At 36.3% G+C, this 16,327-nt stretch overlaps 1 protein-coding gene across 1 annotated transcript; it reads right to left on the bottom strand.

The window, feature by feature from the left end:
• Positions 1–12,552: 12,552 nt before the first annotated feature.
• On the bottom strand, positions 12,553–15,068 carry LOC125868327 (transcription elongation factor TFIIS-like). The gene is made up of 3 exons (XM_049548982.1): positions 14,965–15,068; positions 14,683–14,860; positions 12,553–13,750 (listed from the first exon to the last, which is right to left on the bottom strand). The coding sequence occupies exons 2-3, from the start codon at positions 14,845–14,847 to the stop codon at positions 12,824–12,826; spliced, it is 1,092 nt and encodes a 363-aa protein (XP_049404939.1). The 5' UTR covers positions 14,848–14,860; positions 14,965–15,068; the 3' UTR covers positions 12,553–12,823.
• Between the last annotated feature and the right edge of the window lie 1,259 nt (positions 15,069–16,327).

Raw genomic sequence — 16,327 nt, 5'->3', positions numbered from 1 at the left:
ATACAATCAATTTGTGCCTCTCTGAAGGCAAACTATGTATACTACCATATCTTTTAGTACGTAATGAATTAGGTGAGCCATGACATATGAAATTGTAGGTCGACGAGTTTTCTTTCAAATGCCAACGATTTTGTATCATTAAATGTTTGAAGTAAAGCATTATGACCATTTTACCAGAGACTAGTGTAGTTGTAAATAAGAGAAACTTCAAACGTTCATAATTTTGGCTTTAGATGTTAGTTTCGGTTAGAGAAAAACTACATTTCACAGTCCATACCTCATTTGAACTTATAAATACCAATAATTACCCATTCGAACTAACACACATAATTTATTAAATCGTCACAAACACCCAGAAAAATTTTTGGTCAAAAAACTACATGCAATCAATGTGTGCCTCTCTTAAAGGCAAACAATGTATACGACCATATCTTTTAGTACGTACTGAATTAGGTCAGCCATGACATATGAAATTGTAGGTCAATGAGTTTTCAAACAAGTGCCACCGATTTTGTATCATTTAACATTTGAAGTGAAGCATTATGACCATTTTACCTTAAACTAGTGTAGTTGTAAATAAGAGAAACTCCGAACATCATAATTTTGGCTTTAGATGTTAGTTTCAAGTATAGAAAAACTTAATTTCACTGACCATGACTCATTTGAACTTATAAATACCAATAATTACCCATTCGAACTAACACACATAATTTATTAAATCGTCACAAACACCCAGAAAAATTTTTGGTCAAAAAACTACATGCAATCAATGTGTGCCTCTCTTAAAGGCAAACAATGTATACGACCATATCTTTTAGTACGTACTGAATTAGGTTAGCCATGACATATGAAATTGTAGGTCAATGAGTTTTCAAACAAGTGCCACCGATTTTGTATCATTTACATTTGAAGTGAAGCATTATGACCATTTTACCTTAAACTAGTGTAGTTGTAAATAAGAGAAACTCCGAACATTCATAATTTTGGCTTTAGATGTTAGTTTCAAGTATAGAAAAACTTAATTTCACTGACCATGCCTCATTTGAACTTATAAATACCTATATTTATACATTCGAACTAACACACATAATTTATTAAATCGTCACAAACACCTACAAAATATTTAGGTCAAAAGACTACATGCAATCAATGTGTGCCTCTATTGAAAGCAAACAATGTATACTACCATATCCTTTAGTACGTAATGAATTAGGTGAGCCACGACATATGAAATTGTAGGTCAATGAGTTTTCCTTCAAATGCCATCAATTTTTTATCATTTAATGTTTTAAGTAAAGCATTATGATCATTTTACCAGAGACTAGTGTAGTTGTAAATAAGAGATATTAACGTTCATAATTTTGGCTTTAGATGTTAGTTTTGGGTATAGAAAAACTCTATTTTACGGTCCATCTCTCATTTGAACTTATATATACCTATAATTACCTATTTGAACTAACATACATAGTTTATTAAATCATCACAAATACCTACAAAAAATTTTGGTAAAAAAACTACATGCAATCAATGTGTGCCTCTCCTGAAAGCAAAAAATGTATACTACCATTCTTTTAGTGAGTAATGAATTAGGTGAGCCATGACATATGAAATTGTTGTCAATGAGTTTTCTTTCAAATACCTCCGATTTTGTATCTTTTAATGTTTGAAGTAAATCACTATGACCATTTTACCAGAGACTAGTGTAATTGTAAATAAGAGAAAATTTGATCGTTCATTATTTGTGCTTTAGATGTTAGTTTTGGATTTAGGAAAACTCTATTTCACTTTCCATACCTTATTTGAACTTATAAATACCTATAATTACCCATTCGAACTAACACACATAATTTATTAAATCATCACAAACAACCACAAAAAATTTTGGTCATAAAACTACATGCAATCAATGTGTGACTCTCTTGAAGACAAACAATGTATACTACCATATCTTTTAATACGTAATGAATTAGGTGAGCCATGACATATTAAATTGTAGGTCAATAAGTTTTTTCTTCAAATGCCAACGATTTTGTTTCATGTAATATTTGGAGTAAAGCATTATGACCATTTTAGCAGAGACTAGTGTAGTTGTAAACAAGAGAAACTTCGAGCGTTCATAATTTTGGCTTTAGCTGTTAGTTTCGGGTATAGAAAAACTCTATTTCACGGTCCATACCTCATTTGAACTTACAAATACCTATAATTACCCATTCGAACAAACAACATAATTCATCACAAACACCCAAAAAAAAAATTAGTCAAAAAACTACATGCAATTGATGTGTGCCTCTCTTGAAGACAAACATTGTATACTACCATATCTTTTAGTACATGATGTATTTGGAGAGCCATGAAATTGTAGTTCAATGAATTTTCTTTCAAATGTCACCGATTTTGCTTCATTTAATGTTTGACGTAAAGCATTATTAACATTATAGTAGAGACTAGTGTAGTTGTAAATAAGAGGAACTTCGAACGTTCATAATTTTAGCTTTAGATGTTAGTTTCGAGTATAGAAAAACTTTATTTCACGGTCTATACCACATATGAACTTATATATACCTATAATTACCCATTCGAACTAACACAACTAATTTATTAAATCATCACAAACACCCATGAAAAATTTTAGTAAAAAAACTACATGCAATCAATGTCTACCTGTTTTAAAGGCAAAAAATGTATACTACCATATCTTTTAGTATGTAATGAATTAGGTGAGCCATGACATATGAAATTGTAGGTCAATGAGTTTTCCTTCAAATGCCACCAATTTTGTATCATTTAATGTTTGAAGTAAAGCATTTTGACCATTTTATCAGAGATTAGTGTAGTTGTAAATAAGAGAAACTTCGAACGTTCATAATTTTGGCTTTAGATGTTAGTTTCGGGTATAGAAAAACTCTATATCACGATCCATCCCTCATTGAACTTATAAATACCTATAATTACACATTCGAACTAACACATGATTTATTAAATCATCACAAACACCCATTAAATTTTTGGTCAAAAAACTACATGCAATCAATGTGTGCGTCTCTTGAAAGCAAACAATGTATACTACCATATTTTTTAATACGTAATGAATTAGGTGAGCCATGGCATATGAAATTGTAGGTCAATGAGTTTTCTTTCAAATTCCACCGATTTTTTATCATTTAATGTTTTAAGGAAAGCATTATGATCATTTTACCAGAGACTAGTGTAGTTGTAAATAAGAGATATTTTGAACGTTCATAATTTTGGCTTTAGATGTTAGTTTCGGGTATAGAAAAACTCTATTTTACGGTCCATCCCTCATTTGAACTTATATAGACCTATAATTACCTATTTGAACTAACACACATTGTTTATTAAATCATCACAAACACCTACAAAAAATTTTGGTCAAAAAACTACATGCAATCAATTTGTGCCTCTACTGAAGGCAAAAAATGTATACTTCCATATCTTTTAGTACGTAATGAATTAGGTGAGCCATGACATGAAATTGTTGTCAATGAATTTTCTTTCAAATGCCTCCGATTTTGCATCTTTTAATGTTTGAAGTAAATCATTATGATCATTTTACCAGAGACTAGTGTAGTTGTAAATAAGAGAAACTTCAATCGTTCATAATTTGTGCTTTAGATGTTAGTTTCGGATATAGGAAAACTCTATTTCACTTTTCATACCTCATTTGAACTTATAAATACCTATAATTACCCATTCGAACTAACACAAATAATTTATTAAATCATCACAAACACCCAAAAAAAAAAAATTGGTAAAAAAACTACATGCAATCAATGTGTGCCTCTCTTGAAGGCAAACAGTGTATACTACCATATCTTTTAGTACATAATGAATTTGGTGAGCCATGACAACCGCGTAATTTTCCCAAGAGTTAATAGGGCTTAGGTTTTTTTAGTGAACCAGCTTTCTTTGGCCCGACTAATTTGTATCAATTTTTTTCACTTCCTGTTTATCTTTAATTTTTATTCTCAAACTCAAAGATAATAATCTTAATTTTTGTTCATGCTCCTTATTTAATTAAAAAATAGTGTATTATTAAAGTATCTTTAGCTATGACCTAATTTAGCAAGACATAAGTTTAGAGAATTTTTACCTTCGACATAAGCTGGGTAAATTTATAAGACACAAGTTTAAAGAATTTTTGTTTTGTTCGACAAAAGTTGTGTAGTATTTAATTTGCTTAGAATAAGTTTAGAGAAATTTTACTTTATTCTTCGCAATTTTAGAGTACTTTTGTAGGGTTGCGAAACTAAACCTATGCCTTAATGGGCAGCTATGTGAAACTTAGTTATATACCTTATGTAAACTAACCTATGCTTTTAACGTCAAAAATTCTATAGAAATTAAGTGGGTTATGCTTTTTGCAAGGTGATAACGATCAAGGAAGGAAAGGAATAAAGAAAGAAAGGATATGTGGATTAATACTCAAGTTATTGAAATTATGGGCAACAAGGGACTAAAACCCTCACCTCCCAATTGACTTCAACAATCTAAATTCAACCCAAGGAAGAATAATCAAATGAAACCAAGAATCACAAAGGGGCAACACTTTGATTAATCAAACACAAGAAGTTAACAAGCAATCCCAAGAGTTCACCCTAATTACTCACTAAGAAGATACTATAATTTGAGAGTCAATATTCAATATAGTTTAAGTCTTACAAAATAAAAGAGACTACTATTTATACTAGAAAAATAAATAAGACACTTTTTGACAATTTTACCCTTAATGAGATAAGGGCCTTGTTTGGTTGCCTTCTTTTGTGAATTCTTGAATTCATGAAATGGCCATTTGCACACATGGCCTCTTTCCTTCTTCCTTCTCATTTTGATGTACCTTACACACATTGTATGTCCTTCTTTGGTGACCTTTAAGCTCCTCTAATGCTTCCCTTTTCATGAACATTGCTTGTAGGCCTTGGAGATCCTTTGCTTGACTCCGTGTGAATGGTCTTGAGGGGTATATGTCACTCATGTTAGTGTCATCCATGCTGCCCATGTTATCATCCTCCCCTTCTTGAAAATGATTCGTCCTCGAATCCAAAGGATCACCTACAACACAAGGAGATAAATCACTAACATTGAAAACATTATGAACATTATACTCACTTGGTAGGTCAATCATGTAAGCATTATCATTGATTCTGTTGAGTACTTTGAAGGGTCCATCCCCTCTTGGGCTTAGCTTCCCTTTTCGTACTTGTGGAAACCTCTCCTTTCGGAAATGCACCCACACCCAATCATCTGGATTGAAGATCACTTCCTTTCTCCCCCGATTCTTTCGAATGGCCACCTTTGAATTGTTCTTTTCAATGGCCTCTTTGACCTTGGCATGAATGTTCATCATCTCCTTTGCCCTTTTCTTGGCATCTAAGCTCACAACAACATCGCTAGACAAAGGAATCATGGTTAATGGAAACAAAGGTTTAAAACCATAACATGCCTCAAATGGAGACATTCCAATAGAGGAGTGGAAAGACCGATTATATGCAAATTCAATCAAGGGTAAACGGTCTTCCCAAGTAGTTGGGGTTCCTCTAATCATGCATCGAAGCATGCTTCCAAGAGTCCGGTTGACTACTTCGGTTTGTCCATCCGTTTGAGGATGGCAAGAAGTAGAGAACATAAGTTTGGTACCAAGTGTACCCCATAGACTCTTCCAAAAATGACTAAGAAACTTAGAGTCCCTATCACTAACAATGGTTTGAGGGACTCCATGCAATTTAAGCACATTGATAACAAACAAAGATGCTACATGGGATGCATCATCACATTTATGGCATGGAATGAAATGAGTCATTTTAGAAAATCTATCCACTACCACAAATATACTATCATGTCCTCTTTTAGTCCTAGGAAGTCCCAACACAAAGTCCATAGAAATATCCATCCACGGACCATTTGGAGTAGGAAGAGGAGTATACTTACCTTAAGGCCTAGTCGTGGATTTGGCTTGCTTGCATTCTAGACATTGTCCACAAATCATCTCCACATCATGCTTCATCTTGGGCCAAAAGAACTGCTCCTTAAGAATATCAAGTGTTTTTGGTACCCCAAAGTGTCCCATCAAACCACCACTATGAGCCTCCTTGACAAATAACTCTCTCAATGAGCTCATGGGCACACATGCTCGGCCATCTTTGAACAAGAAACCATCAACCAATTAGTACCTAACAACTCGCTTCCCTTGACTAAGATTATCAAAGGTATCTTTGAAGTCGGAATCCATAGAATAGAATCCCTTTAAGCTTTCAAACCCCATCATTCTAGAAACCAAGGTATTGACCAATACAAACCTTCTTGATAGAGCATCCGCTACCACATTCTCCTTGCCTTGCTTGTAGTTGATCACATATGGAAAGGTTTCAATGAATTCAACCCACTTAGCATGTCGCTGGTTCAACTTGGATTGCCCCTTGAGATGCTTCAAGGACTCATAATCGGTCTTTATCACGAACTCTTTGTGCCACAAGTAGTGTTGCCAATGAGCCAACACTCGCAGAAGTGCATACAATTCCTTGTCATAAGTTGAGTACTTGAGTGTAGCTCCCTTTAACTTTTCACTAAAGAAAGCTAATGGTTTTCCTTCTTGCATCAACACACCACCTATACCAACACCTGAAGCATCACATTCAATTTCAAAGGCCTTGTCAAAGTTTGGTAGTTGGAGCAAGAGTGCAGAACTCAACATCAATTTCAAGGCTTGAAAAGACTTTTCCTGCTCCTCACCCCATACGAAAGGTACATCTTTCTTAATCAGTTCGGTCAAAGAAGCAGCAATTGAACTAAAGCCCTTCACAAATCGTCGATAAAAACTTGCTAACCCATGAAAACTTCTTACCTCAGTTGCACTGGTTGGGGTCGGCCAAGTCTTGATGGACTCCACCTTCTCGTCATCGACCTCAATCCCATTTGCACTAACCACAAAACCCAAAAACACAACTTTATCAACACAAAATGAACATTTCTTGAAATTAGCAAAGAGACGCTCTCGTAGTAGGACATCAAACACTTGTTTCAAATGGGATACATGTTCCTCCATTGTCTTACTATACACAAGTATATCATCAAAATACACCACAACAAACTTGTTGATGAAAGGTTTGAGAACATGGTTCATCAATCTCATGAAAGTGCTTGGGGCATTCGTCAATCCAAATGGCATCACAAGCCATTCATACAGCCCAAACTTTGTCTTGAAGGCCGTCTTCCACTCATCACCCGGTTTCATACGAATTTGATGATACCCACTTCGAAGGTCAATCTTGGAGAAAATAATAGAACCACATAGCTCATCAAGCATATCATCAAGTCGAGGAATGGGATGCCGATACTTCACCGTGATTTTATTTACGGCTCTACAATCAATACACATTCTCCAAGTGCCATCCTTTTTGGGAACAAGAATTACCGGTATGGCACAAAGACTTAGGCTTTCTTTGATCAACCCCTTCTCAAGAAGCTCTTCCACTTGCCGTGATAGCTCTTTGGTTTCTGCCGGGTTACTCCTATAAGCTGGACGATTGGGGATTTGTGAACCCGGTATAAAATCTATTTGGTGCTCGATTCCCCTCAAGGGTGGTAATCCACCGGGCATCTCATCTGGAAATAGCTCATCATAGCCCTGCAAAAGAGAAGAAATAATACTAGGCAAAGTGCTAGAATCTTGGTTAGCATGTAACAAAAGGTTGGTGTTGACAAGGCACACTAGAAAGCATTCCTCATCCACACCCTTTAAACACTTGCTGGGCTTTGCTATCATGCACATGTTCTTATTATTTTTAACCAAGGCACTCCCCTCCTTTGGAACGATGGTGGAACTTTCACCTTCACCTTTTGCCACCTCGTCTTTTATTCTCTCCCGAAGCTCCTTCATAGCCCGATAGTCCTCACTCACTTGATATGGAGTGAGAGGTGCAAGCACATACTTTTTATCTTCAATCACAAAAGTGTATTTGTTGGATCTCCCTTGGTGCACAACATCTCTATCAAATTGCCAAGGTCTCCCCAATAGTAGGTGACATGCCAACATGGGAACCACATCACAAACCAATTCTTCATTGTACCTTCCCACACTAAACAAAATACTTGCTTGTTTGAGGACCTTCATCTCTCCACTCTCATTGAGCCATTGTAGCTTATAAGGATTGGGATGCTTGATGGTTTGTATTTTCATACGCTCCACCAAGGAACTACTCACCACATTGGTGCAACTCCCGCTATCAATGATTAAAGAACACACTTTATCTTGGATTTTGCACCTAGCATGAAATAGATTCTCCCTTTGGTCAAGTTCTTCTTTTGCAAGGGCTCCCATAATTCTTCTCACAACACATGAAAGATTGACATTCATGTTCAAGTCTTCATCATCATCATCAAGCAAAGACTTTCCCTTCTCCATGAAGCAAGCAAAATTCACCCTCTCATCCAACCTTTCTTCTTCATCCCCGGAAGCACCTTCCTCTCCTTCACCCCTATCTCCCTCGCCCTCATTTTTTTCTTCACCCTCATCTTCATCTTCAGTCTTATATCCATCACGAAGAGCAACAATTGTTCTCCTATTTGGACACTCACTAGCAACATGTCCCCTCCCTTGACATCTAAAGCATTGAATTGTAGAGGGTCGAGGAAAGTTAGGTTTAACATAGTTACCTCCTTGTGGCTGCTCACTTGCCTTGGATTTGTAATCAATCTTGACCGGGGCAGCTTGACCTCCACCTTTAGGTTGCTCCCTAGAGGATGTCGTCTTCCAATTATCTCTACCTTTGCTCCATGTGGAAGTTAAAGAACTTTTGGCCTTGTATGATTTTTCTTCTTTCAAATCTGCTTCTACCTTTGAGGCATCATGGAAAGCCGCTTCAAGAGTCTCATAGTGCTTAAGCTTCAAAGGCTTCAAGATATCATACCTCAAGTTTGCCACGAATCGTATTACCGTACACTCCATATTCTCATCAATTTTAGACTTCATCCGCAAGTTCTCAAACTCATCATAATATTCTTCCACACTTTTGGTACCTTGCCTCAACATGTACACCTTCTTGAGCACCTCTTGGTAGTAGTTTGGAGTCAAGTATCTCAACTCCATAAGTGCAATCAACTCTTGCCAAGTAGGTAACTCGTAGTCATGATGGCTCTCCCTTTCCCTCCTCTTGGACTCCCACCAAGTTGATGCGTACCCCTCAAATTGCGTGAGAGCATACTTCGCCTTCAAAGTTTCTGAGATATTATTTGTGAGAAAAATTCGCTCACTTTGAATTTTCCATTCCAAGAACTCATCGGGGTCACTACTTCCTTTGAACCTTGGAAGTGTGACCTTGATAGTGTTCAAGCCCCTATCCTGATGATCATTCCTCTCCCTAAACCTATTTCCTCTATTTACCATCCTATCGCCTCTATATCCCATCCTATCTCCTCTATATCCCATCCTATCTCCTCTATTTACATATTCTTGATCTCCCATGCCTTGGTCCCACCCCAAGTCCCGAGGTCGTACTCCTCCCCTTTGTACTCCATTTCCATCCCTACCCCCATGCTCCCAAATCTCATCATTATTGAACTCCTCATGAATTTCATCATAGAGAGGATTTTGGTATTGGTAGTCTTGGTAGGGCATTTGTGGTGCATTTTGTGGATGTGATGTGTAGGGTTCATGAAAAGATGCATTTGAAGCATTTCGAAATGGTGTTTGGTATTGGACTTGGTTTGCCACAAAAGGAAGATTTTCCTGTGGCGGATGATAGGGTTGTGGATTTGGATGTGGCGTAGGCTGTCTTAGGTGGTTTGGAGGGTTGGGAGTTTGGAAAGTAGGGCGTTGGTAGTTTCGGGTTTGGCTTTGTGGAGGAGAACATAGATTATGAGCTTGTCCCGAAGCAAGGGTGGTGGAATGCACCGATGCCCTCCTTATCTCATCATATTCGGGTTGAATTGCTTTCCTTCTATTCTCATTTTCCACCCGTACCAACCTTTCCTCCATACCTCCCATTCTTCCATTCATTTCCGCTACTTGCTTAGAGATGTTGGCGAGAACCTCCATGATGTTCTCCGAACCCTCCCCAATTGGACTTGTATTAGACATGATACCTACAAAACTCAACAAACGAGGTTAGTAGAAAAGCCTCACGTCACTCGTATTTAACTCTCAACTCACCTTCTATGGCGTCGTCTCAAAATTGATAGTGAACTAGCTCCGTTCAATCAACTCAAGATCACCTATCCTTTGTGATGGAGTGGATTCTTGTGACTCTTGAAAGAAGGACAACCCAAAAAAAAAAACTAATGGACTTGAATCAAGAAGGTTATCAACGAATTAAGATGAGAAAAGTAGAATAAAGAAGCACCAAAAGATTCGGACTCAAAATAAACCAAGTAACAAAAGTAGAAGAATTACTTGTTGTTACTTAATTTGAAGGATCAAAGAAATGATTTGATGATTAAAACTAGTTAACAAGTAATCGAAGATGTTAATTAATTGTTAAATAGTTGAAAATTAGAAGAAAAATGAGTTTAGAAGAAGAAGAAGTGAATTTGGACACTTAGAAAAAATTTATGCCTCAAGGAAGTCCATCACTTGTAAGACTTTGATTGGATGATTTGATGATTAAAACTAGTTAACAAGTAATTAAAGATGTTAATTAATTGTTAAATAGTTGAGGAATTGAAGGAAAAAATGGTAGAAAAAGAATCACGAAGTTTGGACACTTAGAAAAATTTCTAGGTCCAAAAAACTTCCATACTTAGAATATTTTTGGGATCTTAAAAAAAACCTGCAGGTCTTAGTCTCTGAAACTGACGCACACGCGCGTCAGGTGCGACTGGGCGTCGCTGGCAGGTTGTCTGCTGCGCTGGCTGCTGATATGTCGGCCCACGTGGAATTTTTTTTTTTTTTTAAAAAAAATTCTTTTTTTTTTTAAATTCCACTAATGGACCCAAAAAAAAAAACACCTTTAATCAACTTTGACTTGAAAAGTTGGATCAAATGTACTTTCTTCTTTCTTCTTCTTCAAGAGCAAGTTGAAGACACTAAGAACACATAGAACACCAAGAACACACACTAAACCCCAATACACTCAAATCAACTCGAAATTGGCTCAAAATTTAGTATTTTCTTCCCTTCAACTAAGAGAACAAAGCCCACTAATTATTAACCTCCAATTTCTCCTCAATCAAAAGACCCATTTTCAAAATTTGAAAAGCTTGAAATCCTTCAATGGTAACTTCACTTCTACAACTCCAAATTGAACAAAATTTGAAACCTAAACTCAAAAAACACTAGGGAACAAGGATCTAGTGTCAAAAACAATAAATCAAAACACAAAAAAAATCAGATTTTTTTTTTTGGACTCTTTTTTTTTTTTTAAAACCAAGACTAGATTTGTAAGAACAAATCTAAACCTAGGCTCTGATACCAAATGATAACGATCAAGGAAGGAAAGGAATAAAGAAAGAAAGAATATGTGAATTAATACTCAAGTTATTGAAATTATGGGCAACAAGGGACTAAAACCCTCACCTCCCAATTGACTTCAACAATCTAAATTCAACCCAAGGAAGAATAATCAAATGAAACCAAGAATCACAAAGGGGCAACACTTTGATTAATCAAACACAAGAAGTTAACAAGCAATCCCAAGAGTTCACCCTAATTACTCACTAATTACTCACTAAGAAGATACTATAATTTGAGAGTCAATATTCAATATAGTCTAAGTCTTACAAAATAAAAGAGACTACTATTTATACTAAAAAAATAAATAAGACATTTTTTGACAATTTTACCCTTAATGAGATAAGGGCCTTGTTTGGTTGCCTTCTTTTGTGAATTCTTGAATTCATGAAATGGCCATTTGCACACATGGCCTCTTTCCTTCTTCCTTCTCATTTTGATGTACCTTACGCACATTGTATGTCCTTCTTTGGTGACCTTCAAGCTCCTCTAATGCTTCCCTTTTCATGAACATTGCTTATAGGCCTTGGAGATCCTTTGCTTGACTCTGTGTGAATGGTCTTGAGGGGTATATGCCACTCATGTTAGTGTCATCCATGCTGTCCATGTTATCACAAGGTATCTCTTGTGTTATACTGTGATATGATACTTTCGACCACTTTAAAATGCTGAAAAACAAAAATTAAAGCCCACAAATTTAACACCACACTAAAAATTAGGCCATCCATTTTCTTGCTTGTTAGTACCGATTATAATCATAAAAGAACCCAAAGAAACTGATTGATAATTAAATTAAATAACAAGGGGAAGATAAGAAAATACAACAGGTGACAAGCTTCAAAAATAAGCTGTTAGGTTTGTTCTGTTTACGGACAATGTGGGTTTGAATCACGTGAAATTGGTCAAGGTGTACAAAATTTGACCCGAACACCACAAGTTTTATAATAAAAAGAAGTGCGGTCTGTGGAATGAGAATCCAGCAGTAACACTCAACCAATTTGCACACATCCAGAGTCGATAAAACCAAAAGAATCTGGATTAATTTGGAATAACTTTGCAGGAAATTTAAGTGATAATAATAATATACCAAATGAAAACAGGCAATAGTTGCTCAGAACTGCATCAAATAATTTTATTGTTTCTTTCAAATACATTGCATTTTCTGTAGAGCAAATTCCTATCCTAGAAATGAGAAAAATACAATGTCATAACATCTTGCAACAGTAAAATAAGTTTGGCGATCATTTGCAGGCGCATATTGACATCACCTTCAAGAAGAATGAAACAATGTACTAGGGACTATGTCATGGCTAAGAGAGGGCACCTATGAAGCTCACTAAATGGACACACTAGCTCTCAAATTTAACAGAACTTCCAGCGATTTTGGCAGTTCACACATGTCACGTATGTGGTCATAGGTTCATCTGCACTTCGCGTTTGCATCTGATAGTAGGTGCATTGACTCTTCTTACACCTACCACACTTGAACTTATCAGTACTAGCCTGTACAGGAGCTCCAAGTTCACTATTGTATAACGCTTTTTCTTTGATTTTCTCATTCTGCTTTTGCCTTTCTTCGCTTGCCATTTCTTCTGGTGTCAGATTAGTAATAGTACGAGGAGGGAACTTCCCCAGAAGAACTTTTCTCCGGAAATCTTGATTGTTTTGATCCTTAATATTGAACATTATAGACCTATACTTGAACTTCTGGGCACCACTAGATCTACCCCACTTCTCAAACATTGCAGTCTCTACCTGAACAGCAACTCTATACGGATCACATGCATTTACCTCATCCCTCAGTTCCTCGTCAACTTCACCTGAGACTTTGCATAAAGCCTCTGCAAGGAGTTCCCGAACTTTATCCCTCACAGAATCCTTGCAATAAATTAGAGCACCCAACTTTGGCAGAGCAGCACTTGCCACATTAGAGCTACTCTTTTCAGTTTTCAGAACAATAACGCGTCCAACATTTTTCTCAGCAAAGGGACTTTCTGTCTTTACTACTTCCTCAATTTTTGAAGTCATCCTTTCGACTTTAACATCATCAACCCTAGACACCTTTTCAACCTTCACCGACTCTGCTCTCTGAGATTTAGTGGCTCCATTAGCAGTAGCAGTAGCACCAGCAGATTCATCTTTTACAGATTCCCCATTCACTCCATTGCTGTTCTTATTTTTCAGTGTTTCTCTTACAATTATATTCTTCCAGTTCTGAACCACATCAGATGCCAAAGCCTGGATCTTCTCCCTTGGATGTTTTGTCAATTGTCGAAGACGCTTCCCCACCTGAAACATGTTTCCTTGTGTCAAATAGAGAAAAGGAATTATATGCTTCTCACTAGCATCAAGTTATGCTGATACAGTGAACAATAAACCTGACCAAAAACGTAACAATTGTGCAAAAATCATGTAATGTTTATCAACAGATGTCCAGAAACCCTTCCGAGGAAGGGAACCTCTCTTTCAATGGAGGAGCATGATGTATATCCCAACTTGAACCTCCTCCCAAACAGAACACAATCAAGAAAGGAGAAAAGATGACACAAACAACAAAGCATAATTGGAAAGTGAAGCAGATAATTCAAGTGATTGAAAAATCCTTTAAAATTCACTTTTTTTGTTTTCAAACTTGATTTTTTTCTAAGAAGTTCAAAAAAATTTAGCTTTTTTGAGAAACAACCAATTTTCTAACCAAACGCAACAGAACTCATCTCCTCAGACTTCAAACATCAAAGGTGGAGACATGTTGCACTAATTTTTATAACAATGGTATGCTACCATCTTGAGCGCGCATCAATTAATCTATTTCTGCTACCTCCCACTCCCATCGGCAGAGGTTCTAGCAACTCTATTCAGCGAGTTGGCAGCACCTCAATATAAATTTATCTCTGCTACCTCCCAACTCACACCAGAAGAGTTTCTGGTAACTCTACTTAACCAAGACTTAGATAAATGGATGAAATCACCTAGTGTTTTTGCTTCCGCTAGGATTTCAACCCTATTCTCCCATTATCCCTTCCAACTTAATCGTCACACGACATCTTTCGTAGGCATTTATCAGTTCAATTTTTTCCAAAGTTCGAAACTTTACAACTGCAACCCTTCTAATCCAGAATCGCGGAATATATACACGATAAGCAGAAACTAGTGTATCCGAAATTACGTGTATCAAGTTCTAGGTCAAAAAAAAAAAACGCTAAGGAAGAATGTATCATTACCTGTGAAGATACGAGGACTTGATAATTGACAGGAAACTTCTTAAGCTGTTTCAAAACATCAAGACATCTACTCTCCTCCGGCGACGAATCTCCGGCGCCGTCCACCGCAGCTGCATCAGCAGCTTGCTTAACCTTCTCGAACAGCTCAACCAGCTCCCTCTCCATACTTCTATCTCCACTATACAATCAACCGATAATTCAACAACAAAAAAATTAGTAAAATTCCACACACATATACACAGAAATTGCAAAAAAAAGTAACCAATTGAGAATTTCACGTACAATTCGATAAATGTGAAGCCGGAATTGAACCTGCCGCCGCGAAACTTGACGGCCGAATGAAACCCTAGCTTCGGTTACAGTAAAAAAAAAATTGAAGAGGGGAGGAGATAAATAAAAGAGATCGTTGGCGGCACGTATGAGTGATCGGACGGCTGTAAAAGGAGATTGGTGTGTGATCTAACGGTATAGGATTGACGGGCGTATTTCCAATTTGGGAAAAAATCTGAATGATTCTACTTGTAAAATAGTGAGAGAAGTATTCCTATTTTCGAAGGAATTGGGAGAAACAATAGTCACGTGACATCTAGAAGGTTCCGACTTTCGACTTCTGATCGATGAAAGCTCTTTTAGTTCCTTTGTATCGTCTAGGCTAATCTGCATCTCGACTATTTTATCGATTAATCAGATTTCGATTGATGAAAGCTTTTTTTAGTTTTTTTTTTGTGTCGTTTCGATTGATTTGTATCTCGATCTTTTTATTGAACAACTAGACTATGATCGATGAGAGCTCTTTTAGTTCATTCATGTCGTTTTGATTGGTTCACATCTCGATTATTTTATTGAATAACTCATTCAATCAATGAGAGCTCTTCAGTTCCTTTGTGACGTTGATTGATCTGCATCTCGACTATTCTAATGAATAACCAGATCCGATCGATGGGAGCTTTTTTCAGTTTCTTTGTGTGATTATGTCATTCCAGTTGATATGCATCTCAACTATTTTATTGAATAACTAGACTATAATCGATAAGAGCTCTTTCAATTCTTTCATGTCGTTAATATTGGTCTGCATCTCAGCTATTTTATTGAATAACTCGCCTTTTGATCAATGAAAGCTCTTTCAGTTCCTTTGTGCCGTCATGAACATATGCATTTCTACGTTTTTATTATATTAATTAATTTTCTGACATATGCATTGTACGTTTGTGCTGAATTTTGAGTATTAAAAATTCAAATCTATAGTTTACATATAAACATAAAGGACTTGGTTATTCTGTTGAATAACTAGATTCCAACCAATAAAAGCTTTTTCAGTTCCTTTGTATCGTCCCAACTGGTCTGCATCTCAACGATTCTATTGAATAACTTGTCTATCTAGGTCATATATATAATATATGTTCATGAGATAATTTAATTTAACAAGCATATACATTTTTACGCTTTCATAGTTTTAAATAATTTTCTAACATATTTGTTGCACTTTTTTATTGAGGTTTGTAGGAAATTTTGAGTATTAGAAATTCAAATTTGTAGTTTACATATAAACATAAAAGAACTTGGTTATTCTATTGAATAACTAGATTCCGACCAATGAGAGCTTTTTCAGTTCCCTTATATCGTCCCGTCTGCATCTCAATTATTC

Source organism: Solanum stenotomum, chromosome 6 (genome assembly GCF_019186545.1).
Source record: "Solanum stenotomum isolate F172 chromosome 6, ASM1918654v1, whole genome shotgun sequence".
NCBI classification, from domain to species: domain Eukaryota; kingdom Viridiplantae; phylum Streptophyta; class Magnoliopsida; order Solanales; family Solanaceae; genus Solanum; species Solanum stenotomum.
Note: the sequence above shows the minus strand (reverse complement) of the source record. Positions and strands in the feature narration are given on the sequence as shown.

Excerpts from the sequence above, each read along its gene's own strand:
- LOC125868327 (XM_049548982.1), bottom strand. The coding sequence starts at position 14,847 with ATGGAGAGGGAGCTGGTTGAGCTGTTCGAGAAGGTTAAGCAAGCTGCT. Across the intron at positions 13,751-14,682 it reads AAGTCCTCGTATCTTCACAG|GTGGGGAAGCGTCTTCGACA; the intron begins GTAATGATACAT and ends AACATGTTTCAG.